This window comes from Gallus gallus, chromosome 3 (genome assembly GCF_016699485.2).
Source record: "Gallus gallus isolate bGalGal1 chromosome 3, bGalGal1.mat.broiler.GRCg7b, whole genome shotgun sequence".
Lineage (NCBI taxonomy): Eukaryota > Metazoa > Chordata > Aves > Galliformes > Phasianidae > Gallus > Gallus gallus.
In genome coordinates, this window is record NC_052534.1 from 85,760,130 (window position 1) to 85,786,298 (window position 26,169).

Below are 26,169 nucleotides of genomic sequence, written 5' to 3' on the forward strand. Positions count from 1 at the left end.
GCACACAGGCGCACGCACACGCAGCCCCTCTCCTTCGCCCCCAGCCCCGCGCCCACCGCCCGGCGCCGCTCACCGGTCACCAGCCAATAGCGGCTCGGAAGTGCGGAGCTGGCCCCGCCCGAGGGGCTTCTCCACCAATGGGAGCCGCGAGGGGCGGTCCCGCTTCGCCCCGCCTCCCTTGTTAAGGCGGCCGGAGGGAGCGGGCCGCTCACTGGCGGGAGGGGGCCGGGACGTACGGCAGTGCTAGGCGCGGAGCGAGCCGCGCACGCCCCAGCCCCCGCCCCCCTGCGCGGCCGGGGGACGGCGGAGGCGGTGCCGGGGCGGGGAGCGCCCCCCGGGCAGGGGAGGCCGAGCCGGGAGGCAGCTGCGAGCCGTGGGACGCCGGGCGGGGCGGGCGCTGAAGAGGCAGCCGGAGGCGCGGAGCCAGCCGGCGGCCGCGCAGCCCGCCCCGGCGTGCCCAGGCGGCGCGGCCCCGAGGCGATGGAGCAGGAGAAGTACCTGCCCGAGCTGATGGCCGAGAAGGACAGCCTGGATCCCTCCTTTGTGCACGCCATGCGCCTCCTGGCCGACGGTAAGCCTTCGTTCCTGCCCGCCACCGTGCGTCGCTCCCCCCGCTCCCCGGCACCTTGCCCGGCAGCCGCCGAGTCGGGGCGGGCGCGGGAGCCACCCGTAGCCGTGGGTGCCGGGGTGCGCGTGATGCCCGCAGGTCCCCAGCGCAGCCCTCGGACCGTGCGCCACAGCCCCGCACAGCGCCGTTCGACCCGGGGCCACCTCGCGGGGCTGTGCGCGCCGAGAGGGACGCTCGGTTCTCGTGTAACTCGTTGCAGCTCGCCTCTCGTGCTCAAGCGATAAGGTGCGTGCGGTAATGGTGTTACAGCGCTAGAAGAGCGCTGTTTTACTTTGCTTTGCTGTGGTGGGCATTGGCTGCTTATGGCTTGTTGGTTTCATGACACTGTTCCATCCAGGATGCACAACGATCTTCACTTTGATTTACGTAGAGATCCAGAATATGCTCCATGTAGCGTTTTGCATTATGCTTAATTCTGAATTCTGTGTTCTTCACTTCAGTCAAACTGGTTCGGAGAATCTTCAAAAAGTTTGTGATTTATAATTTAGGTGGCTACTTGAACATAGGCCTGGTGGTGCAGCACTTTAGCATGCATAGAAGTGTCATCCCCTAAGGTGCTCACAACACTTCTCAGTTTCCTCTGAGGTGTGTGACACTCCCTGTAAAAATTCCCCTTACATTTAGAAAAAAAATGTAGTGAAGAATGATGCATGAATCACAGCAAGCTATGGAGCTGGTAACTAAGACCAAGGAAAAAAAAGTGTATGGATGGGCCTGTGAGGAAGTCACCAGTCCAAATTACCCCCACTCAGGGAAGTGAATAATTTCTGAAGTTCTATTATGTCTTGGGGGCAATCATAACTATTTAAAACTCATTATGTTAGCAGTAAGCATCTTTCCCTATGTCAGCAGCCTTTATATCATCTTCCTTAAATACCTGCTTTATTGATTGGGAACAAATGTACTGAGTCCAGGTTTTGTCATAGCTCTCCTGCTTGGTCAGTTGGAAATTCAGGGTGAATAAAGACACATTCTATACATTTCTGTTATAGCTATCTCACTGCTGAAGAGACAGCTGCACTGCTTGTTATGAGGTTGTTTTTTTCTAACAAATAATAGGATAAATCTGTATTTCTTATAGGGCTGCATTTCTTGCACCTTGCAGTTTGGTCTTTTCCCAGAGGGGGGAGGTATTTGCTGAGTATATGCATGCATGAGGCAGAAAATGCACAAAGCATCACTGAAAGTGTGCAGAGTAAACTTTAAAAAAAAAAAAAAAAAAAGACTCCAGTGGGTATTTTTAGGAGTCAGATCTAGGCAGAAAATGTATGTAGGACAACTCTGAGGTTTGAAAAAATGATTAGTTTTCTTTTTCCCTCTTAATATAACAAGGTCTTAGTATATGTGAACTTGTAAAAGATGAAGGTGAGTTTTATGTGGAAGCTGTAGGGAATGCTAATGTCAGATTCACACCAGATACCTGGCTTTATCCTTCATAACACCATCTGTCGAGCTTCCTAGAGATTTGTTTTGGAGACTTTCATATTGAAACAGTTTCACTGGAGTAAGCGTGTAAGTGGTTGAGGAAAGGAGAATGAAGGCACTGGCTGCTGCTGGGTATAAATAGAAGGGAAATGTTTAGAGACTGGCAGAATTTCTTTTGGATGCCAGAAGAAAACTGGTGCAACCACCTCTGTAATGCTTTATTTCTAGGATATGTTGGCAGTGAACTGATGCTTCCAGACTCTGGATTTTTGTTCTTTGAGAAGCAATACACAAGTAGCTGCATGCATCGCAATCACAGCCAAGTGTTGCTTTTGTGGTATTCTAAGCTGTTCTGATTGTCATTAGATTTTGTGTAAAATATGGAGGTGTAGCTTTGGCTTTCAGAGTTGAGAGCCTCTAGCTTTTGCTTTGACTTGCAAATGCTGTGATTTTCCATGTCAGCTGTTAGAACCTGAGTTTGGGAGGCTGCCTGCTGTTGTGTGAAGCCACTGAGGGGCACACAGGTATTCCAGAAGTATGATTTCAACTTATGACACTGGATTTCTTTGTAAAGATAAGATCCAACTTTTTCTTTTCCTGTAATATTTTGTTTGCTTTATTTTGTGTTTTGTTATGCTTAATGCAAAAATAAACTACAGACATTGTTAATATGTAGGACTGTGTCTGGCTGGTTGACTTGTGTTGGGTGCATACTTGAGTCAGTGGATATTTACACCTTACCCATGAAAGATGTACAGATGTTATTTATCCTAGACTTTATTTACTAGAGCCTTCAATGTATGTATATAGTGAAGCTCACAAAAAAGACACTTTCTGTGGCAGTGAATTTACATATCTATCAGACAACATAAAGAACCATGAGAAGAGGTATTGGTGCTTCTAACATAAAGATTATGAAGTTATAAAACATATCTTGTCTAAAAATCGGAAGCAGTCCGTGGTGGATGCTGAAAATGACCCCAGTTTCTTAATGACTAAGTTAATGCCTTAATCAGAAGATACTTTATTCCCCCCCTGGGTCATTACCTTTTTTATATAGGAAATAGCTCCCGTGTGATTATTTCATCATTAGGAATGGAAAAGCTGTTTATAAGTCTTCTATTAGGAGATCTTGTGAAGTGTGACTGGATGGTGATCATTTACCTCAGTTTGCATTAGTTTATTTGAACTTTTGCAAAAGGCATTGAGCATTTATATTGATAGAATAATCTAGCCAGCAATAAAAACTGAAAGACATCTTTTAATGGTAACTGGTAGATGCAAATCTAAAGATTGGTGAATCTGTAGAGGGTTTTTCTGTATTATCTATACTGTTTTTGAAGCTGATTGCTGTGTGTTTGTGCCAGAAAGAGATAGAAGAGTCACACTTGGTTTGTGGGTAGTTTTAAGTATGTTACAGTAAATCGGTTACAGATGGTTATTTTCTTAGGTGAGATTGTGCTGCTTCTGGTAATGAGATGGGTCCCACACTGGATCAGGGTAATACTTGTCCAGATGAAAGATATCAAAGTGCAGGGTGTTTTTGAGCAATACCTTTTGTGCATAAATTGTTATGGTACAATGTCAAGCTCCAGCCAGAATTTAGATCCTTGCTGTTCTGGTGCTGTGTCCTCTTGCAGTCCCTAACAAGTGACTGATAAATATTATTTTTGCATATATTTGATTATTGCTTTGTGTAAAATATCTATTATGTATGTAAAACAAGTGTGTGACTTGAGCTGTGAAGATATGGGTAACATAGAAATCTATATCCTAATGTGACTTTCTGGTAATTAAAAGCTTCTGTTTTGTATTAGTATTTCTTTAATAAGACTAAGTATCTGTTTAATTGTCTATATGTTGCTTGGGACAAAGAAGTTCTACTCTTGTATTTGTGGCTTAGAAATATCTTGCATAATATTAAAGCCAGCTCTGTTCTATAATGCAAACGTAAAGGAAAAAGTCCTATTGGAAAGAGCTGGCCAAAGTAAGAGCATCTCTCCCCATGGAAATATCACCATTACTTGGGTAATGAGGTAGGTAATTTCTCTCTGTGTAATGATGATACAATTGACCTCAAGTTTACAGTTGGCATTCTGAAGGCAAAGAGTCAAGCCTTTAACTTTAATCTTAAGTCCCTAGATTATAAAATGTGGCATAGCATAAATTTGTTAATTTCCTAGTCATGTCAATTAAATTCATAGAGCTCAGTATCATAAAGCTCTTTGTAGGACAAGCATAACTATTCAAAAGGTATATCATTACTTAGCCTTAACGCTCAACTGACATTAGTATTGCCTTTTATTTAAGCCTGCAAAAATCGTTCTAGCTGGTCTGAAAACTGCTGATGTAATGCAAATTCCTTTTGTCTTACATTCAACTAATATTTTTGGCTTATGTTGAGCTTTGAATGTTTTGGACTCTTTGAGATGCATTTGCTTTTTATGTAGGAAGGCAGATTTTATTCATAACTGCATGTTCTTATTAAAAACCTGGGAGCAGGAATAAGGTCACTTCATGTGAGCTAACTTGTCTTGGCAGTGTAGGAAATGAAGATGATACCTGTCACCCAAGATGTGACATGCTGTTGATGAAACCTTTGACCTACTGAAGTCAGCCCACTGATACTTGTTATTTAGCTTTCCACAGCAAACTACCTGTGAAAAAATACTTACAAATTTATTGGTTTACTGTCTAAACAAGTCTTGGGATTAAAACAAGACTAATGTAAAATGTTAATGTAAACTCATACATTAATATTAATCTGTGAGCAGGCAGTTTTGTTTTTTTTCTGATGTCATCAGGTGAGAAGAAATCTGTGTTCACATAATACTTTGTATTAATCATCATTTACTTTGCTGTCCCGTAAAATACAGTGTGAATAGCTGGAAGGTTGATTTGTGAAATACACTTAGAAATGTTTAGAACTTGTATTTTAGAAATGCGAGTTTCATTAGAAGCTAGATTTATATAGCTATTGTTTGGATCTTATTCAATAAAAAAGAATAATATCAGTGCAAGCCACAGATGAATACAAGCTACTTATTTCTATAAAGCAGCAGTGTGCTAGGTATCACAGATCTGATTCAAAGCCGACTGAAGTTAATGGGAATCTTTCTGTTGCCATTAGTGGGCTATCTGGCAGTCCTTATGTGATATGTTGACTGATGCAGCTAATACATATGGAATAATGAAAAAGGATACTCCATCACTAGAATGTACTGCTGACTTCAGAAATGAATGTGTTCCAGTCTTGCAATGTTTTTTTTCTAAACATAAATAGTTATTTTATTGTGATATGATTGCCTGGTGTGTGTCCATAATCTTAAGGAGGTGCTTTTTACTTACAGAATGTCTTATATCTGAATAGCAGGGGATAACTGTATTTAGGAAAAACAAAATAACATAAATGTTAGGCTCAGTACAATAAAGTAACCTCTCCGCAAGTTTTTATTGACCTGCAGTTGTTAGTCACAAAATCTGGACTTTCTTAAAGGGAGGAAAAAAAAGATGTAATTAAAAATAAAAAATCTCTTTCAGGGATCTGAAGCAGTTTAGAACCATTTGATCTGTGATCTTAGAAAACATGTCCTTTGAAACACAGTAAATTCTCTTCTGTAGAAGGAACAATACAAATGCAATAACTAAAGGCTTGATTCTGCTACCCTTGTGTGAAAAGGAGTGCTTCCCCCTTGAAATAGCACTATTTAAATCAGTGCAGCTGCTTAAGGCACAATTCAGTGTGAGTAGCAGAACTTAGTACCAGCTGTTTCAGAGAAGGTCAAAGGCATTTGCTGAGGCTTATCTGGATAGCCATATCCTCATCAGCTCTCCATCATGCACTGTTTTTTTTTTTTTTGGCAGCATGAACGTTTTACTTGTAGAAGAGTGGCTTTATCTGTTGTGGGAATTCTTTTAGGAGATTTATTTCCTTATTTAGATCTCCTCAGAGACACCTACAATATTGTACAAAGGAAGAGAAATGGACCTCAAAATAGATGCTATTTAAAGCTTAAGAAATTGATTATATTAGCAGCTGATAATGCCAAGGAAAGGTGGAATAGCTGGGTAGCTGAATTAAAAAAAAAAAAAAGGTAACTGTTCCCAAGCATTTTATATACCTGCCTAATGTGTGGAATAGAGTGGCCATCCATAACCAGGAGGTGGCATGGTTGGGCTCTGCATGCCAAAGCAGCCTCGTATCCAGCACCTTTTGAGAAAGGTGCCATCTGGCCCATCAGGCATGCCCTGTCCTCCTGCACTGGATTCATGCTTTCCTTGTTTCAACATTGTGCAGGCAATATGGACTGGTCACCAGATCTGCTGTGGCAGGCTAGCTTGTCTACAAAATCTGGCATATCAGCCATGACCAGTGTGTAAGACTCCTAAGAAACGGCAACACATGACATCTATCTATCTAACCCACCACGTAATGCTATAAAAGTAGTTGAACAGTTCCTTCATGATGTCTGGGGAGAGACAGGTTTCAGGCTCAAAAATTGAGGTGTTGAGTCTTATTTCGGAATGCGTAGTTATCGCTGCTGTTGTGTAGTTCCTGTCTCATCTTTAATGAAATAGGAGCACATTATGCCTACTTGCATGCAGCAGCTGGGGCTTGAGCTAGAGACACTGCCTCAATGAAGAGATGTTTTCCTGACCTGTGGGTCACTGCAGTTGTCCTGCATTTTAGTTCAGGGTAAGTGTGCCTTTTTAAAAACAAACATTTTGTAACTTTTTCAATTCAGTCTTGTCTTCAACAAGCTACTGAATGCGAAGAAAAGAAATAAATGTCCTCACAGCTGACCTTGGTATATATGTTTAAGTAGTGTTGAGAAAAAGAATTTGAGGCATTAATAGAGTGCATGCATGTCAGAAAATAGGCAGGTTTGTAGGGTGATCTTGCCTAAAAAGTATGAAAGTGTGTTCATCTTTTGTTCCCATTGCGTTTTTCCATCCTTGGATGGGTGTTATATAAGAGGGTAAGGCTTAGTGCTCCATGTTTTTGTTTGGGTAGATAGTGATAGAACAAGGGGAATGGTTTTAAGCCCAAGGAGGAAAGGTTTAGATTGGTTGGATGTCAGGGGGAAATTCTTTACAGAGAGAGTGGTGAGGTGCTAGAACAGGCTGCCCAGAGAGACTGTGGATGCTCTGTCTCTGGAGGTGTTCAAGACCAGGTTGGATGGGGCCATAGGCAACCTGATCTAGTACCAGATCTGGAGGCTGGTGGCCCTGCCTGTGTCAGGAGGGGTTGGAACTTGCTGATCTTTGGGGTCCCTTCCAAACCAAGCCATTCTATGTTAATATGATATCTGAATAAGTGTGGAGCTGGACAGCTTTTAAAGTGGTCTAAAACGTAATGATCTTTGTGTATTACTATTTCTCAAATGAAATGTTTTTTAAATTTTCTGGCAAAAAAGAATGGTTATTACAGTCCTCTGTAAATCCTGTCATATTTTAAAATCCTGCTGGAGCTGAGTAAAGCTATTTCTTTATCTTAAGAGATCTTCCATAGTGGAGCTAATAAAAACTATGAAGAAAAATTATCTGAGGCTTTCAGCAAATTAAACAAACAGCAACAACAACAGAAAACCACACAAAGCTTCCCAGCAGAATTTATGACTGTCCTTTATTTCCAAGCTTTTTCAGCTAAAATGGATCTGTTTTTTAGTTTGAGTACTGAAGATTTATCAAGAAATACTCACAATAATGCTAACATAGAAGATGGGTCATCTCTGTTTAAATAAGAGGACGAGATGTTTTGATAGTCACATGACTGCATATAATGTAACAGATGCTCTCTTTAAAAATGTCAAGTGTGTTGCTGGTAGTGAGCATTTCAGTTTGTTCTTGGGTTAGTGTGATGGGAAATGTAAAAGACACAGGGTGGGTCACTGCTGTCTTCAAATCTCTCTGCGCCTGCTTCAGTGTGCATCAACAGAATGAGAAACTGAGGCTAGAGTAAAGGTTACACCTAAAGATGTAAAACTTGGAAGGTTTTGATTTATAAAATACTTTGTGTTCTGAAGATGGTGGCTATTGGACAAAGTAACTTTTTTATACTAGTCTACAAAATATCTACTTTATAATCTGGAGTTTTCATCTCTGCTTTGCACCTGGAAGAAGAATATTCCTGCTACTTCTATTTGCAGGAACACTTTGGGTTTGCAGACTGGTTTGGGCAGGAATGTCTTCAGCAAAAACAAAAGTAGGGCTCAGAGCCAATGGCTCATAACTGGTTAACTTCCAAAGAGTATTACTGTGAATGAGAGGAAAAAATGTTTCCCTTAGGAAGTTTGAACACAGGAAAAAGAAAACAACTCCACCCCCTTTGACAATAACCCCTTGCTTAATGTTCTCAGGATTCAAATGTACGTTTTTCAAAGCTTTTTTGAGTGCTTGAAGTTAAAAGAATTTTCTATGAATCAGCCCCTACTCTGTGTATATTTCAGAAATGCCTTTTTGATGTTACAAGACTTAGTTTTCTTCTTAACTCTGGCAGAGTAGTTTTTTATGCTCCATATTTCTGAATGTTAGAATGCTCCTGTCTCTGGTATTTCTAACTGTTTGTGAGCAAATTTATTTCTAGCATTTTCTCTTTGAGATTACGGTAAGCACTTCTTGGTGCTGTCTGGGAATTGTGCCATACATTCTCCATGGTCAGGGAGTAAACTGTAGCTGGGAAAGAGAATTGATTTTTTTTTTTTTTTCCCAAAATTCTTGGGGCTGTGCTGTTTTGATACAACTGTGAAGAGCGATCTGTGACTTCACAATGTGCATCTAAAACTGGTATATCTGTACTGAAATAAGCAGCACCAAACCCTGAAGTGACTTACTGACTTGTGTTGGCATTTGGAGAGTACATTAAGGACTGATAATCTAAAGGAGAACTGCCAGGGCTCTTTCTTTCTTGCTGTGCTCAAATAGTTACTCATCAGGAAAACTGAGAGTTAATTTTGGATGAATGGCTGTGCGCAGGAGACTGTAGAGCTGTCAATAGTTTTATGCTTGCAATGATTTCACTAATATCTGTATGTAACCTAGTAGGCTTTAATTCAGCATCATTTGAAAACCTGGAAGAACTTTCATATATGTAGGTCAAGTTAAGTATATGAGCAGTATATCCATGCTACATTTCTATTTTTACAATCAAATTCATCAATGGAAGGTAATCTGCTGTGCTCAATTTTGGTGTTATTTGTACGCTTTTCTGATCCTTCACACTGCTATTTAATGACAGGATTGTTCTGTCTCTGCAAATACACTATTGTGGAGTGTCCTGTAGCTTAGTTTGTTAGGGCTCTTCCAAATGCTGTGCTGCTGTTCTTACTGGAGTGGGTTGCAAAATGTTCTAAAGAATGTTTTAGTTATCAGTGGAAAAGGAAAGGGATTCCCAAGTAAGCAGGGAATACCAAAAAGTAGGTGCTGATGTTACATTGTTTGGTCCTTTTTTTATCCAGAAGAAAGTTACCAGGTTATATTGTAGTTTATACACACAATCCATCTGTTCCAGCACTAAAATGCTTTTTCTTCCCCATAGTCTGTGTAACTTGAAATGATACTTCAGGTGCAAGGGAATTGAGCTTTTATGTTGCTACCAAGATTTTGAGATAATGCTTTTATAATAAGGGTGATGTCAGCTATGTGCTGCTTGGGGTGGATAGAAGGAGATCTTATTAGAAGGCGGAAATGGATGTTCTTGATTTAAACACTGAGCATGAGCTTGATTTGATTCTGCAACCATATAAACACTAAGAAGTGCTGCATTGTTGGTATTAGTTTCAACTTAATTTACTTATTGACTGCAGCTTTCTACTTTTTGAGCCTCCTTCCTTTCTCATGGCTTTTAAAGGTTTATGAATAATGAAGGGGGGGGGGGGAAGAAACACAAAATGAGGGAAAGGTAGAAAAAGGAGAGAAAAGCAATGGAAGATCAGAAGGGTAGGAGAGAAGGGAGTAGTGGTATAGAGAAGAAAAACAATGAAGAACTAAATTCTGATTTAATAGGTATAAATTGTTCAGCTACTTTAGCTCAATGAAACTAATGAAAGGTAGAAATCTCCAACCTTTGAACTTCAGTAAGGGCTTCTGGAAGCTTTCAATTAGGTTTTAATCAATTAAAATGGATAGATAAAAGTAGCTGCTGATAAGCATTTTCAAATCCTTATCCATTTAAGAAATTATAATAAGGTTCAAGTCTTTCTGAAAAGCTTCTGTGAACAATTATCATTTTGATAGTGTTGTGTTTCCTGTGTTTAAAGATGTTGTCAGTGACTCTGCCATAAATAATTATATTATGCAGTAAGTGAACACAGCAATATTTCACAGTGATGTTCCTAATTTTATTCTAAACAGCAACTGAGCTTTTCCTTGTAACATTTTCAGTCATCTTGAAACACTGTGTAGTGAAGCTGTGCTACCCATCTCTGAGCACCTCCTTGTCTTGCATGTGCCTAAACATAACTTTTAGGAGGATCTGTTCCGTGACTTTGGAAATTTTGGGACTAACTTTTTTCCTCTTAAAAGGCTATAGCACTTATAGTAATTGGCAGTGTATCATTTATATATGCTCTACTCATTCATAGAAGAAGATAAATCATTCTGGGGTGTATATACTCTTTTCCTATTAAAATATATTTACTTAATGTTATATTGGAGAGGTGCATTATCTTGTTGAAAATTCTTCACTTCTGTCGTTTAATAATACCTGTAGGCCTTTGTGCATAACCCAATATGAAGTATATAATTCGGTGTAATAATGCTAATTCTTTGAAAAGATTTATTTCTATAAGTATATGATCATACTGAGTGTTTATATCGAAAGAAGTGTTCAACTGGAGTCTGTAGCTGAGTAGAGAGCAGCAACCTTTGCAGTGATGTAAGAAACAAATTTTCCTGTGCGTTTTAAAAAATACTTGTTATTAACTTCAAATGAAATTGCTTTGAGATGATAAAACAGCTTCATGCTAATAATATAAAGACTGTACAAAGCAGTGGGTTAAAGGGGTCATGACTGACAATTCTGATATCAGAATGCTTTGAAGTGGTATGAGTTCTTTCACCAGGCATGTCAGTAAGACAGAGGAAAACAGTTGGAATGACTCTATTGGAGTCATGTAAGTTTCAATGAAGGTTAGTTTTCTCATCTTAATAAATATGGTTATTTAAAAATACCAGATACTTGAAATTTGTGGACTAATGGAAGTTTCAGGTAAAATGTCTTCCTTCCTGTTGATAGCATTGACATTTGCAGATAAGTGCAGCTTATATTTTGTTTGAGACGTGTGTGACTCCAGTACTGTTTCCTCTGATTGGTTTGGCGAGTCTACCTGTAACAATATATTGCTACTCTTCCCAGTCATTGTTATTTTTTTTGGCAATTTCACAATTCCTGTCCTTCAAGACTTTTATATTCTTTGCATACACTGGAAAGTACTGAGTTCTAGCAGAGTCTAGGAGTGTTGGAATCAAATATGACAGTATTTAAGATACTAAATGTCAAATGAAAATGAGTTCAGATGTTACTTAACCCAGAACAGAAGGCATATAAGAAAGCCTGAAGCTTGCTTGTAAAAGTAATAGGAACAACCTGAAATTTGTCTAAAAGATACCACCAAAATTCCTGGGAAGGAAAGCTGATTACCAAGTGAAGAAGTTCACCAGTGAAGAAGTTCATAACTGAACATAGTAGCTGAATGCATAGAGTTTGTGCTTGAAGGTAAAAACTGCTAAACTGAATCAGAATGCTAGAGTGAAATGGCTAATATATGCTAAGTTGCTATTATGGGTAGCACTTCCCATAGCTAACAACTCTTTGAGGGAATTTGGTTCAGATCACCATCACGCTGGGGATAGAATTCAAAAGGACTAGTTTTTAAAAGCATTGCTCTGTACAGTGGATTTTGTGTTTTTCTGAAGTTAATTTTCTACTTGAATCTGACAGTGTTTGATCTGTTTGCATTTATACACTGGAGTGCTTTGATTTTAAAAGAAAATTTATATAGAGTGAAAAAGGTGAATTTTCACTTTGCTGGTTTACTAGTCTATAGCAGTGTTTCTCAGGGAAAACAGGCTGAGCCATACTTGCATGTTACAGTCTTTCTTACTTTGAGGTTTTGTTACTCAAGCATAAATGTGAATATATTATAGAAAGTATATTCATGTCAACTGAGTCAGGTTATGTTGAATGAATTTTGATTATAGCTACATTAAGTCTTTCCTCCTGTTCCTCGATTTCCAGTGTTAGAAATAAAAAAACCTTTCTATATTGTTTCTTTACGAAATTTCTACTTAGATATTTCAGTTTAAATGTTTTTAAATTTTGTATCAATTAAACAAACTACATATTTTTATATGGGCATCTAGAATTATTGATCAATTTTGGATCAATTTGTACTACAGTAAAGCTGAGAAATATTTATGTATTCAATACAAAGTATGTTAAATTTTGATGGCAGCTAAATGGTGCTAATTTTTATTTGGTTCTTATAAGTTTCCAGAAACTATAGAGTAGTCCTTAGTTTGGCAAAAATATGACAAAAGCCCAAATCCTCTTGGGTTCTGATGATGTATGTGACTGGTATGCATACACTAGCATTTCTTAAATACTGATACACCACTGTGCTTACCTCTGCATCTGTATAGATGTCATGCATTTTTTTCTGACAAGTAAAATAAAAAAAGAACTGGAATTTCAGGGATGGATAGCTGAGTTATGGAGAGATTAAATTCCGTGCACAGGGTTGTAGAGGAAATCTGTGATCAGAATGGGAACTGTTCGTGCATTTCCTGAGTCCCACTTAATTCCTTTTATTCAAGATTATCTTTCTTTTTTCAAACAAGTTAAAGAATTTTCCTGTTATCCCATTGCTTTTGAGCAAAACTTCATTCTGTAATGTAGTAGAGAAGCAGAGAGGCATGGACTGTCTAAAACAGCTATGACAGGAATGGAATTTTAGTAGAAAATAGTGTGAATGAAAATAAATTACAGTATTTTTGGTATATTTTTTCTGTGTGCTGCTCAATTGGACGTGACAGAGTGATCTCCAAAAATACATTCTTGACTCCTGATTCTGTTCACAGAAAGTTTCTGGAGTCTCTGCCAACAGGTTGAGAGAGGCAGAGGATAAGAGCTTAACTTTTTTTAATATGATAAAGCCTTTCCAATATCTAGCAAAATAATATTAAATAATGAAATCTTTCCCTTATGTGTGCAAATTACATAATTGTTTTTTTCTTACAAACTTTTGCTAAATAAAACACTGTTCAGTAAAAAGCAGGCTTGGTTAACTGTGAAACTGCTGACAGCCTCTGTATTATATTGCCTCTACTTGCAGCTGCAGTTTGGGCAGCAAGCTCCTGCTGATATTAAGATGACTTTAGAATCTGAAAGGCTATAATGAAAGTGTCTCAGAGCTGATCACTTGCCAAGGGGTACATTTTTAAACTTTTCAGTGTCGTTTTTTATTAATTCAGTACTGGGGAACAGAATTTCAATCACACTCAGCAGTAAAAATTTCAGTGTTGTTTGTCCTAGAAGCTTTCAGTCTGGGTAACAGCTATCTGTTTCTCTCCTTGGAAGAAAATGAATAAAGTAAAACATTCTCATGGCCTGTGGTATTCCATGAGGTACTCTTTGATCTGGCTGACAAACGGCCCTCTGGAATTTAGTCCTTCATTTAAATGCTGAGTAGTGCAAATGTCATTACAAGCTCATGACCTCTGAGTTCTGAAATTTCCCTCATCTCACGATTTAAAGTTTTATAGCCTGAGGTGGGTGGACTGAGAAAAAATGTTTGGTCCTGAGGCACGTCACAGCACTACCAAGATAAAGATCCAACCCTTAGAGTTATTCTGAAAGAAAACCAGTGTCATTTTATAATAACAATTTATTGGAGACCTTCAAAAATAACTATCTGGTGCTTATTAATCTCTGTTCAGTGATTTTTAAATGTCTGGAATTTGTGATCTTGTATCACAGGTTTATTTTTGGATCCCTGCTTACCTTAGAGCTACCCCAAAAATATTGTTTCTTTAAGAAAAACTCTGACAACTTCAGAAGAGAATGTGGAGCCTTTTGGATTGATAAAGGGATGTCTTGTATGTTTTGTATGACTGCACAAGTGAACCAATTAGAAAATGTTCACTAACAGTTCAGCTCTGGAGTTTGAAGCTAATTTTTAAGACTCGTGCCTGAACACAAGTTGTATTTCCTACTCAAGAAGCTCCTACTTCTAGCTCTGTGGAAGTACAAAATGAACCTTATAGATGCTGTACATAAATAGCATAAACAGGCTGAGAGATGATGCAGCATGTTAGAAAAGCTGAGAAATATTTCAGAAACATACTTCTGCTCTCAAGCAGTAACTATTCTTCAGGGGCTGACATATATGATCTATCCAATTGTTGGTACTGCTTCATTTGAAATGGTTGAATATCCCATCCCTATTAATCATTTTCTGTGGGTACCATCTTACTAGTGTGAGTCATGCCTCATGATGTCTTAATATCTTAATACAGTTTATTATTACAGTTAATATCTTCAGAAGTTTGTGATAATCTCTGCAGTCTTAACACCCCATATTCAGTACATTCTGGTCTGGAGAGGAAGGCCTTCCTGCCCTCACAGTAGGGTCTAGACCACACATTCTTTGTCATGTAAAATAATGTAATCTAGTCATTATTCAGTCAGTTCCTAACATGTCCCTTGGAACAGTCGTGTTCTGTGTGTTTCACTGTTTCTTAAAAAGCAAGATATTTCTGCCCACCTTCTGACTTCATTGCACCTTTTGTTCTCCCACACATTGTATTTTGATTTTTAACAATTGTCAAACATGTTATGTTGCACAACACATCTTAATATATTGTCACTCGTCTTGCGTATATTTTTGGATATGATATACTGAATTCTCAACCTCTTAAAAATAAGTAGAGAGTAACAGCCTGAATTTGTATGAAATGTACTTCTTTACATCCTGGTTTTCCAAGTTAAATAGAGACCTCTACTAAAATTATTGATTTTTAATTTAATTTAGCAAAGAAGGCTGGTAATGGATTAGCAGGATGACAAAGGGAGGAGGAAAAGAGAACATGCATTGGATAATACCAATGTTGCCTTGAAGAAACAAATTTTTTTGAGTAGGGGGAAAAAAGCATTTATTTAAGACACCAGTGCTTGGTGAATGAATGCTCTGAAGAGCAAGTCCATGTGAGTTTAATACTGTGAATAAGCGACATTCAAAAAAAAAAAAAACCCTAGATCTCTGACTTCTTAATGAAAGATGCAGAACTGCAATAGGCTGAATGATTGTTGAACATCTATCATAGTTTAGGACAATAAAAATTTTACATAATAGGAATAGGAGACAAGGCAGGAGATGAAGCTTGAAATACATAGGTTGCTCTGAAAGTAATACCTCCTATTTATTTCCACGGGAAGTACAATTAATAGCATCATAACATAATTTGATAGTTTCTCTGTTACAAAACACTATTTTTTCAACATAGTCACCATCAGTAGCTAAGAATCTTCGCCAGCAATAGACACGAGCCTACATGCCATGCTTGTCAAAATCTGCGCCAGCAGATGTTACCTGCTGTTGCCACTGCTGAAATGCACCACCTACTGTCTCATTGTGCTGACCTCCACTGTTTGCTCTCCATACATGTTCAGCAAGTGTTAGTGAATGTCAGCAGGTGCTGTTTTTTTTCTGTACAGAGGAATTCAATGACATGCCTTTGCTTCATAAATGCTTCCATGTCAGACAGAAACAAAATGTAATGGAATATTGGTGGGAAGGTTCAGCCTCTACTGTCATAACACCAGTATCCACCTCTGAAGTCATGAGCTTCAGGAGACTTTTGACGCAGCCTGCGTAGTTGGAAGAGAAGCTAGCTTAAGAGTGCAAGCATGTAAAGAGTGAAAATAAAGTGTGTAAGCGAAATGAACAGTGTGAGGAGAGGCACTGAGGATATGTGAGGAAGCCTGAGGAACAGAGGAGGAATGAACCTTAAACAGCTTTTTTTTCTGTAGTCACAAGAAAGACTGCAGAAGATGAGATGTCCACAGCAAAGTTTAAGGATAAAGGTAGGGTTTCAGTGAGGTCAGAGAAGCAGGAAAGTTTTTTAAGCCATGTATTCTTGTTGTTACAGGATGGAAACTACAAGGGAAAAAGTATTTTTAACACTAACTGAAGTTCTAAAAATGCATCTTACCATGCTGAGAAAATGTTGACAGTGATATGTGGGAGTATGACACAAATGTACATCTGACATAGTTTTTTTTACTGTTTAACAAAAGCCAGACATGCACTTTTCTTGAAAAATGTTACATTGCTGCCATTAAATCCTTTCAGTGATAACTGAAATGATTTAGCTACAGCCGGTGTCACATTATTATATGTTACCTTACTGGCTGTTAATCACACCTTAATATTCCAGCTTTCTCCATAACAGAAGATTTTTTTTTTATTAACTGTGATTTGTCAGGTACTTGTTTTATAACACCTATTCCTGATGCTCTTATCTTGTTACTGCTACTTGCTCTTTTGGTGGGAAAGGGCATTTCAGAGAAGATTTACTGAGGACCCAGCTGGGAATCTCAGTCTTCTAGCTAGCACCAGAATTCCATGTGTGTTTTTCAGTCATGGCGAGGTTCTGCTGCTATGCAGTATAATTTGACGAAAGGCTTTTCCTGCCTCTGCAGAATTTTTGCTGTCACATTAGGTAATGTATTTTTTTCCTAAAACATTGTCATATAAGAAAACATGAACATGAGCCAGCAGTGTGCCCAGGTGGCCAAGAAGGCCAAAGGCATCCTGGCTTGTATCAGAAATAGTGTGGCCAGCAGGAACAGGGAAGTAATTATCCCCCTGTACTCAGCACTGGTGAGACCGCACCTCGAGTACTGTGTCCAGTTTTGGGCCCCTCACTGTAAGAAAGACATTGAGTCCTGGAGCGTGTTCAGAGAAGGGCAACAAAGGTGGTGAGGGGTCTGGAGCACAGGCCTTATGAAGAGCGACTGAAGGAGCTGGGATTGTTCAGTCTAGAGAAGAAGAGGCTCAGGGGAGACCTTATTGCTCTCTGTAACTACCTGAAGGGAGGTTGTAGTGAGCTGGGGGTCAGCCTCTTCTCTCGGGTGACTAGTGATAGGACTAGAGGGAATGGCTTCAAGCTGCGCCAGGGAAGATTCAGGCTGGACATTAGGAAATACTACTTCTCTGAAAGGGTGGTCAGGCACTGGAATGGGCTGCCCAAAGAGGTGGTGGAGTCACTGACCCTGGTGGTGTTCAAAGAGCGTTTGGATGTTGTGTTGAGGGACATGGTTTAGCGAGAACCATTGGTGATGGGTGAATGGTTGGACTGGATGATCCTGTGGGTCTTTTCCAACCTTAGCGATTCTATGATTCTATGAAAACTTACTGTTGATGCTCAAGGTAGGAGTGTGATCATGGCAAGAATATTCTACCTTTAAACATCTGGTGTGGAGCATACATATAAGCATGGAAAATGTGTATATATTGTCAACACTGCTTTCACTCAGTCTTGAGATTCTCCCAACTGTTTGACAACGCTGTCCTTCCAGAACTGTAAAAAATGTAAAATGAAAAAATCTAGGTTGTGTGGTACAGAATGCAATGATGAGTACTAAGTGTTGTCGTTGCCAACTTGCTGAGGGAACAGTCTGCCCATCCCATCATTCAAGTGGAGAATGTTAAATAGCATTGGACCAAGTATGTGGATCTTTATTAAGTGCTTTAATCTTGAATTGACTGCTACCCTGACGTGGTTTCCAAATGTGATTTCATTAACTATGAAGAATGTAGAGAACACGTGCAGATCTTGACAAGATAAGTGAATAGACTGTTTTTCCTTGTTTATGATCTTTTTCTGTGTGGTTAATGGAGTTAGGAAGATTAGTATGATGAGTAGATGGTATGAGTGGAGATGGAATGGTAGGAGTCTTTACATACTTAATTTGACACAACCTGTTCTGTGTGAATTGCTTGTAATGCATCTTTGTCTAATAGTTAAAAGACTGCTTCCATGCTAAGCATTTAATTTCCTGTCAATATTTTCTGTAGTTTCTTCTTTCACTGTGTTTTTTCGTATATTTTTTTTAATACTAGTCTGTTTCAGTCTACTAGTATAGATCCAGTTAGCAGCCTCTTCTGGAGTGCTTTATTTTGTCAATACTTCATGAATTGTGTTTTTCTTAACCTTTTCTTCATAATTTTTTTTTCAGTGGCATCAGAAGTGTCTTATACTGTCTGTTTATCTGCTGTGTTGTCTAGAGGCAACTAATGTCATCTTAATCTAGATTTTCTATTATCAAATTAAAGTAGATCTTATTTTTTGTTGTCAATGCATATTATAGCTTAAAAGAAAACTAATCATTTATTTTTATATGTGCTTTATCTGGTCTTACTTGAAAATATATATCATGCACTAGAAAGAGGGTGTTCATTTTGCATTGAATGAAAGCGTACTACTGCTGTAAGGTTGCAGACCAAATAAAGCTTTGCTGCCTCTAACACATAGAGATTAAAATTTTCTTACTAATATATATATATATATGAATAGATGCTGAAAGGGAATGGTGCAGGTTTTACCAAGTACCGTAGCACTGAATACCTGCAGCTCACATAATGAAGCTGCAGAAGTGAAGAGTATACCAGTTTTCTGACTCCACTTTGTGGGTGCCTCTTCTGTAGGCTCTCCACTCTCCTCCAGCATATAATTTTTTTTTTTTTTTGCTTATGGTGAGGTCAGTGTTGTTTAATTCTAATCATTTGACGTTGGAACTCTTTCTCTAGATTTGATAAGGCTAAATGCTAACCTACTGCAAAAGCTCAAAAAACAGCTTTACATGCAAACTAAAGCAGCTTGCAGCTGCATTAATCTTTGGTGATCATATTTGCCAGCTGTGTGCCTGTTCTTGTTTGGCTTAAGAGCCTTCATGATCAGTACGTTTTCTTTTTCTCCTGACAATATCTTGACCACTTTATGCTAGAGTTCTTCCTTGCAGGAAGGAGGCCAGCTTTTCATCTCTGCAGCTTTATTTAAGAAATGCAAAATGTCTTTTAGGGCACGATGGGCTGCAGGCAGTGTTTGAACTGCTACTTGCCAAGTCACGTTTTGCTAATCATTTATACATTTAGGTCAGATCATAAAATTGCTACTGGAAGTTCTTGCAGCCAGCAAAGAAAATCAAATGCAATTATCTCAATGACACCAATAAATATGGACTCCTTAACCTGAGCTTTTAAAGGATACTACTGCAAGCTCATGTTCATAGTGGTCAAAGAGATAATTAATTTTTTTGAATAAGTCAAACACCTCTCATGTTTTACAAGCTGTAAGTAGTAAAGCTCTGATCTACAGCTTGAAGACTCTGCATCAGGTCACCTCAGTGTTCACCAGGGTAGTAGGAAGTTATGATTTAGAGATTTAACTTGTAGAGGATTAAGGGGAAAATAGGACTTTAAAGGCTGAAACAAACTTCTTTATACTGTAACATTTTTTTCAAATTTATCCAAAAGTTCTGAGCAGCAAATATCTTGTGTGCATGTAATTTCAATTTAAATCTGTGTAGATAATTGGCAGAACTTCTTCCACTGTTTTTTTCTCTCTCCCTCTTTTCAAGTTGTTATGAGCAGTCATAAAGCAGTTGCAGTCTCATTGGCCCCACTCACTGGGGCACTACTGACAGCTGAGGAACTGATAGGAAGATCGTAGCATTGTAGAATGGTTTGGGTTGGAAGGGACCTTTAAGGCCATCTAGTTCCAGCCTCCCCCTGCTATAGGCAGGGACACCTCCCACTACCAGGTTGCCCAAAGCCCCATCCAGCCGGATGGGGGGCATCCTCTGGGGTGGGACATCCACAACTTCTCTGAGCAACCTGTTGCAGTGTCTTACCATCCTCACAGTAAAGAATTTCTTCTTGATATCTAATCTTCCAGTTTAAAACCATTTCACCTCGCCCTGTTGCTACATGTCCTTCTAACAAGTCCCTCCACAGCTTTCTTGTAGGACTAGAAGGCTGCTACAATGTCTCTCCAGAGCCTTCTCTTTTTGCAGGCTGAAGAGCCCCAACTCTCTCAGCCTGTCCTTGCAGGGGGAGGTGCTCCAGCCCTCTGATCATCTTTGTGGCCCTCCCCTGGACCCGCTTCAACATCTCAATGTCCTTCTTGTATTGGGGGCCCCAGAACTGGTTGCAGTACTCCAGGTGGGTTATCACAAGAGCAGAGTAGAGGGGCTGAATCACCTCCCTCCACCTGCTGGTCATACTTTTCTTGATACACTGCAGGATACAGTTGGCCTCCTGGGCCACAAATGCATGCTGCCAGTTCATGTTGAGTCAACCAACACCTTCTTCTGAGGGCTGATCTCAAGCCGCTCTCTACTCAGCCTGTGTTTGTGCTTGGGGTAACCCTGACCCAGCTGCAAGACCTTGCACTTGGCTTTGTTGAACTTCATGGGGTTAGCATGGGCCCACCTCTCAAGCCTGTCCACGTTCCTCTGGATGGTGTCACAGAATTGCAGGGGTTGGAAGGGACCTCAAGAGGTTGAGTCCAATCCTCTGCTAAAGCAGGTACTCTACAATAGGTCATAGGTAGGCACCCAGACAAGTCTTGAATGTCCCCACAGAAGGAGTTTCCACAACCTCTCTGGGCTCTAGCATGTCAATTGCACCATCATTGTGGTGTCATCTGCAAACTTGTACTTGATCTCACTGTCCGTATCACCTACAAAGATGTTAAATAGCACTGGTCTGAGCACCAGTCCCTGAAGAACACTACTCATTACCAGTCTCCACTTGAATGCTGAGCTGTTGACTGTGACCATCCAGCCAATGAAGATGCTCAGCTAAATTATAATATCTTGATGTCACTGATGCACGGTTCTGGGTACAGGGGGAGACATAACTGCCTTATGTAGAGCAAGTGCAACTTCAGTCAGGATTTTTTGCTTGAACTTTGTGCCATTTTTTTACTTAGATATGTTTAGTATAAATGTAATGAGGTTTAGCTAATCTGAAAACCACTTATTAGGTGGTCTTCAACCTGCACATTCCCTAATATGTTCCTAGATCTTTCTCTTTTGATGATAGTCTTCCTGTGTTCATCATCTAATCAAAGCAACATTTTTTTTACCAGGGTTGAAGTAAAAAGAACTCATTTGCTCTGGGTATCTTGATATATCATCTGTTCTTAGCTTTATCTTTCCCTGTTGCTATTGAGAAATGTGGTTAATAGGGTTTGTTTATACTTCAGCTTATTCTAAGAGGATAATTGGTTTTATGTTCTTGCCAACAGTTTAAAAAAAAAGCACAGTTTCTGAAACTGTACTAGTAAATTTAATTCCTTTTATATGGACAAATATATACCTGTAAATTCCTTAGGTTTTTATTATTCTTAAGGTCTAAATATAAACAGCTGATTAAGGAAATGATAATATTGGACTAATGTAGAAGAGGACAAATACCATAAATGGTGATTTTTTTTTTCTCACCTTAATACATCTACTTTACTGTTAAAGACATCTTTTTCTGTGGATTTCTTGTGGTTATTTGTGCTCTGAATTGAAATGGAAACAATTATTTACAGTTTTCAGGGATTGAGAAACTGAGTCACATATCTGTTTGAGAGAAATGTTTTCTACTTTAATTCAGTAAATGAGAATGCCATAAGGAGTTCAGATTTGATGAGTTGCAAAGATGTGAAGAAATAGAAACAGTCAGAAAGCTTGAGGACAGTCATCACTTAGCAAATACATATCTGTGTAGCTCTGAGATTAGAGTTTGCATAAAAATAAGCTCATAGATAACTGCAAACATTGGTAGTAGTTGGCTTGTGTTGCTTAATCATGACCTACAAAAAATTCAGTAATAAAATTACTGAATACAGTTAACAGTATTAATAGTGATGAGCCATAAAAATTAATACAAAAAAATTGACCTAGTTAGATGAAACAGACACTTTCATCCTGCCTCCCTATTCCCCACCCCAAAGGGATGATCTTTCTGTGTATCTTTCCTATTTCTAACTCTCTTATAAGAAAGCTTGTTGTAGTTTAACCCAGTAGGTGACTAAGCACTTCATAGTCATTCGCTCACTCCCTATTACTTCCCAATGGAATGGGGGAGAGAATAAAATGAAATGAAATATAACTCATGGGTTGAGATAAAAACTATTTACTAAGATAGAGAAAAGGAAAAGGATTATTGCTTTGACATATATATACATACATGGATCTATATAGCAAGTGATGCACAAGCATTTAGTCACTGCCCACTGACTGATGTCCAGCTAGTCCCCAAGCAGCAGCAACCCACTGATGAACTCCCTCCTTTTTCAAACTTCTTCTGCATGATGTCACGTGGTATGGATTATCCCTTTGGCCAAGTTATCTGTCCTGATTCTATCCCCTCATAGCTCCTTTGTTCCTCCCCACCCCGTCAGTAGTTGCTAAGAAACTGGAATGGCCTTGGCTCTGTACAACACTGCTTAACAACAACTAGAAACATTGGTGTGTTATCAGCATTGTTTTTCTCCCAGAACCAAAGTGTAGCATCATACCAGATACTTTGAAGAAAAACTGTTTAGTTTCAGTTGAAACTAAGACAAAGCTTTAGTAACTCATGCAGTCATTCAGTGTCCAGGTCTGGAGCTCCCAATACAAGAAAGACAGAGCTGCTGGGGAGAGTCCAGAGGAGGGCCACAAAGATGATCGGAGGGCTGTAGCACCTCCCCTAGGAAGACAGGCTGAGGGGGATGGGCTTGTTCAGCCTGGAGAAAAGAAGGCTGCGGTGTGACCTCATTGCAGCCTTTCAGTATCTAGAGGGAGCCTATAAACAGGAGGGGAATCAACTCTTTGAAAGGGTAGGTAACAGCAGGACAAGGGGAAATGGTTTTAAGTTGGAGTGAAGATTTAGGTTGGATGTCAGGGGGAAGTTCTTTACTGTGAGAGCGGTAAGGTGCTGTAACAGGCTGCCCAGAGAGGTTGTGGATTCCCCATCCCTGGAGGTGTAAAAGGCCAGGTTGGATGGGACCCTGGGCAGTCTGGTCTAGCATTAAGTGTGGAGGTTGGTGGCCCTGCCAGTGGTAGGAGGGACTGGAAATTCATGATCCTTGAGGTCCCTTCCAACCTGGGCAATTCTGTGATTATAGTATTTTGAACACCAAACAGGGCTGTCAGTGTGCATTTTCCATGTGGTCAACTATTGATGTTTTGTTATGCTTAGTGTTTTTTTCTAAAGCAAGTGAATTATTTTTTTCACTTAATTTTTCCCTGTTGTCTCTGGAAATAATGTAGGAAAACTAAAATGCATGTATATACATATAAAAATGTATTTAGGGAAAAAAACAATACACAAATGGTTTTTGGCCAAAAACTCATAAAAAAAACTGTTAGGATCTTTGGATGCATTTAACTCTTTCCGAACCATTTGCTCTCAAGTCAAAGGGACAGAGAGATGCCAGTAAGGAAAGGAGGGGAAAAAAATATTTGAAGGATTGTTCCTTCAAACTTTGTGTACCTCAATGCATCAAATACTTAAATGAAATAAAGCTTGATTGTGAGCTTTGTTTTCAAACAAGTAGTCAATCCTGGTTTCAAATCTGGTACTCGCATTGAAAACTTCCATGAATTTATAGTGAACAACTGGCTTTGAATATACTTTGCTGGTGGGGATGGTTTCATTTGCAGCTATGCTTCAGTTTAAGATCAGTTATTGGTGTACACACGAATATATATATTTTTTAAATAACTCTCTAATATTTTAGAAAGTAGTCATCAGTCTTTCACATTATGGCAGATGAAATTGGCTGTATAACTTCATATACATGTAGCTTTCTAGTATAGTTATATACTTTATTTTACTTCCAGTTTTTTTGATACCCTGAAGTGAGAATCAAATTTATTTCATAAAACATCTGATTGAATAATATTTCTATTCATAGAAACACCCATATGAAATTTTCCAGCTCTAATTCAATTCTGTGTTCCTCTAAATGCATTTATAAACTAGATTATGAATTTCACTCTGTCTGTTGTTTGGTATCTGTGAAGCGTCATATATGGTTTAGAGCATTATGCAAAAGTTAAATACTCTGAACAAAACAGTTCTTGAAAATGGAGAACTATTATGACATGCTGTATTTCTTAACCGGTAATTGTGCTAGAAGTCTAGCATCACTGGTGTGATACCTAGGAATGGAAAGTAAACAGGATGCTGAATGACAGACCAGGGTGTTCCTTCAGAATTTCTGGTGAACCCGAAGACTAATTAAAGACAGGATAATATGTTTGTGTAATATGATAGGGTGAAAGTATTGGAGTTTCTCTAAGGAAAACTGTGCTTTTTCATCCTGCCGGAGATCTTTTTAAAGAGGGGAAAAAAAAGTAAGCAAAGTATTGTAAAGGTTACCTGTCAGACATAATGTTCTAGGATTTTCACAAAGCCTTTGATAAGATTCTTTGCAGAAGGCTGCAAAGAAAATGAGTAGTGACAGAGTAAGGAGTATAACTTAGGTATGGCTTAAAGCCTGGTTATGCTGAAAACAGTCAAAGGGGTCTGTTTTTGAAACAGTGATAGGAGTGGATTTAGCAAACACTGCTGATTCTCATGAGGCAGTGAGCTGCACACTGGCAAAAGTTCCTTATATGTTTGATGTGATTAGGAACTGCTGTTCAGAATGGTATGAAGTTCCAAATTATAAAAGTATTTTCAGAGTGCAGTACAATCAAACTTTCCTACATTTGGGTAGCGAGCTTAATGACTTTCAGAACAGGAGGCCAGCATTTTCTGTGGATGCTTACTGCAGGGTAAGTACAAAAGGACCAACTATGTTCACGCAATTAAGTGCTAACAGGAAAAAAATATAACACTTTCAGAAAAGTTTACCTGTTAAGGTTAAGATGATAATACATTAATTTTATCAGGAACAATGGTGCATTTATTTTAAAGAACTAATGAATTACAAGGTACCCTTTTCCATGACGACTGACTTGTAATGACTTATGCGAAAATAATTGTAAGTTATTTTTTCAGGAAGGTCAAAGACATGTTTTAGTGAAGTATCAAGGTAAATAAATCAATCGTATCTATTTTCCTTTTCTAGAACAGAAAAGAAAAAAGAAAAAAAGAAAAAAAGTAAGACAGTTGCAAAATTAAGGAGTGCATTAAAAACCTATAAATCTCTAAAATAATTATGCACTATAGTTATCCCCTGAAACTAATTAACTCCACAGGGCATTTAATCACAAGCTGAGGTATGACTTTCATTTTCTGTTAAGTACTGCATACCTAGCAATAAATAAATAAAGATTACTTTCCACTAAAGTGTGCTTCATATATTCTTTTAAATCTGAGTAATATTGATGGAAAAAAAAATAATCCTGTTAAATCAGGAAAAGTGTTTTACTATTCCTTTTCTCAGATGCAAATGACTAAGCAAGATCAGAGCAGTGGAAGCTCACTTGCAGATTTGAAAGGGACCTGTAAGCTGTTTGGTTCATCATTTCACTGGGACCAGTTAGATGCTGGAATGCTCCTAAAGTTGCTTTATCTTTTCTAGGTTATGAAATGATCCTGGTCGTTTTGTTATCCAAAAGTCTAACGTGGCTACTGCAAGGAAACATAGATGTTCATTTCCATGTACCTGTACATTTACATTGGTCTTATGTGTAAGAATTCGTGCAGGTTGAGTGCGTTGTTGTGAATTTTGTGGGATCATCTCTAGACCTTAATGATAATAACCACCCAACAGTGCATCACACTTGTCTGATGTGCTGGCACAGGAGTGAGTCTAAACACTGAGAAAGAAGGGTCTGAAACTTCCTCACTTCAAGTTAACTGGAGTGTGTCTCTGCTAGGGGAGCCTATGTAGGGTGTGGAAATCTTGTGAAGGAAGTTGTGTGCACACTCCCTTCACCCTTGTCTGTTCTTTCTGCCATGCATGTAAAATCTGTGTATCTATAGTGGCAAATGAAACACAGGAACTAGCAGTTTTGCCCATTTTTAGTATTCCTTCTGACACTGTTTTGACACAGTCCAACTGGAATTTTCCCAAACAAGGCCTGGTATGGTTCAGAGGTTAGCACAAGCTAGGAGCTG

General features: G+C 39.0%; 1 protein-coding gene across 31 annotated transcripts in view; it reads left to right on the plus strand.

Annotated features, from left to right (window-relative positions):
- The first annotated feature begins 387 nt into the window (after nt 1-387).
- The window catches only part of KHDRBS2 (KH RNA binding domain containing, signal transduction associated 2), a 339,549-nt gene continuing 313,767 nt past the window's right edge, over nt 388-26,169 (plus strand). For all 31 annotated transcript variants that reach the window (XR_005859018.2, XR_005859021.2, XR_005859038.2 and 28 more), the window contains exon 1: nt 388-571. Coding sequence is in view for 1 of the 31 variants with exons in the window: in XM_426201.8 (XP_426201.3) it covers nt 481-571 (91 nt within the window). In the remaining 30 variants the exon portion in view is untranslated. The remainder of the gene's footprint in view (nt 572-26,169) is intronic.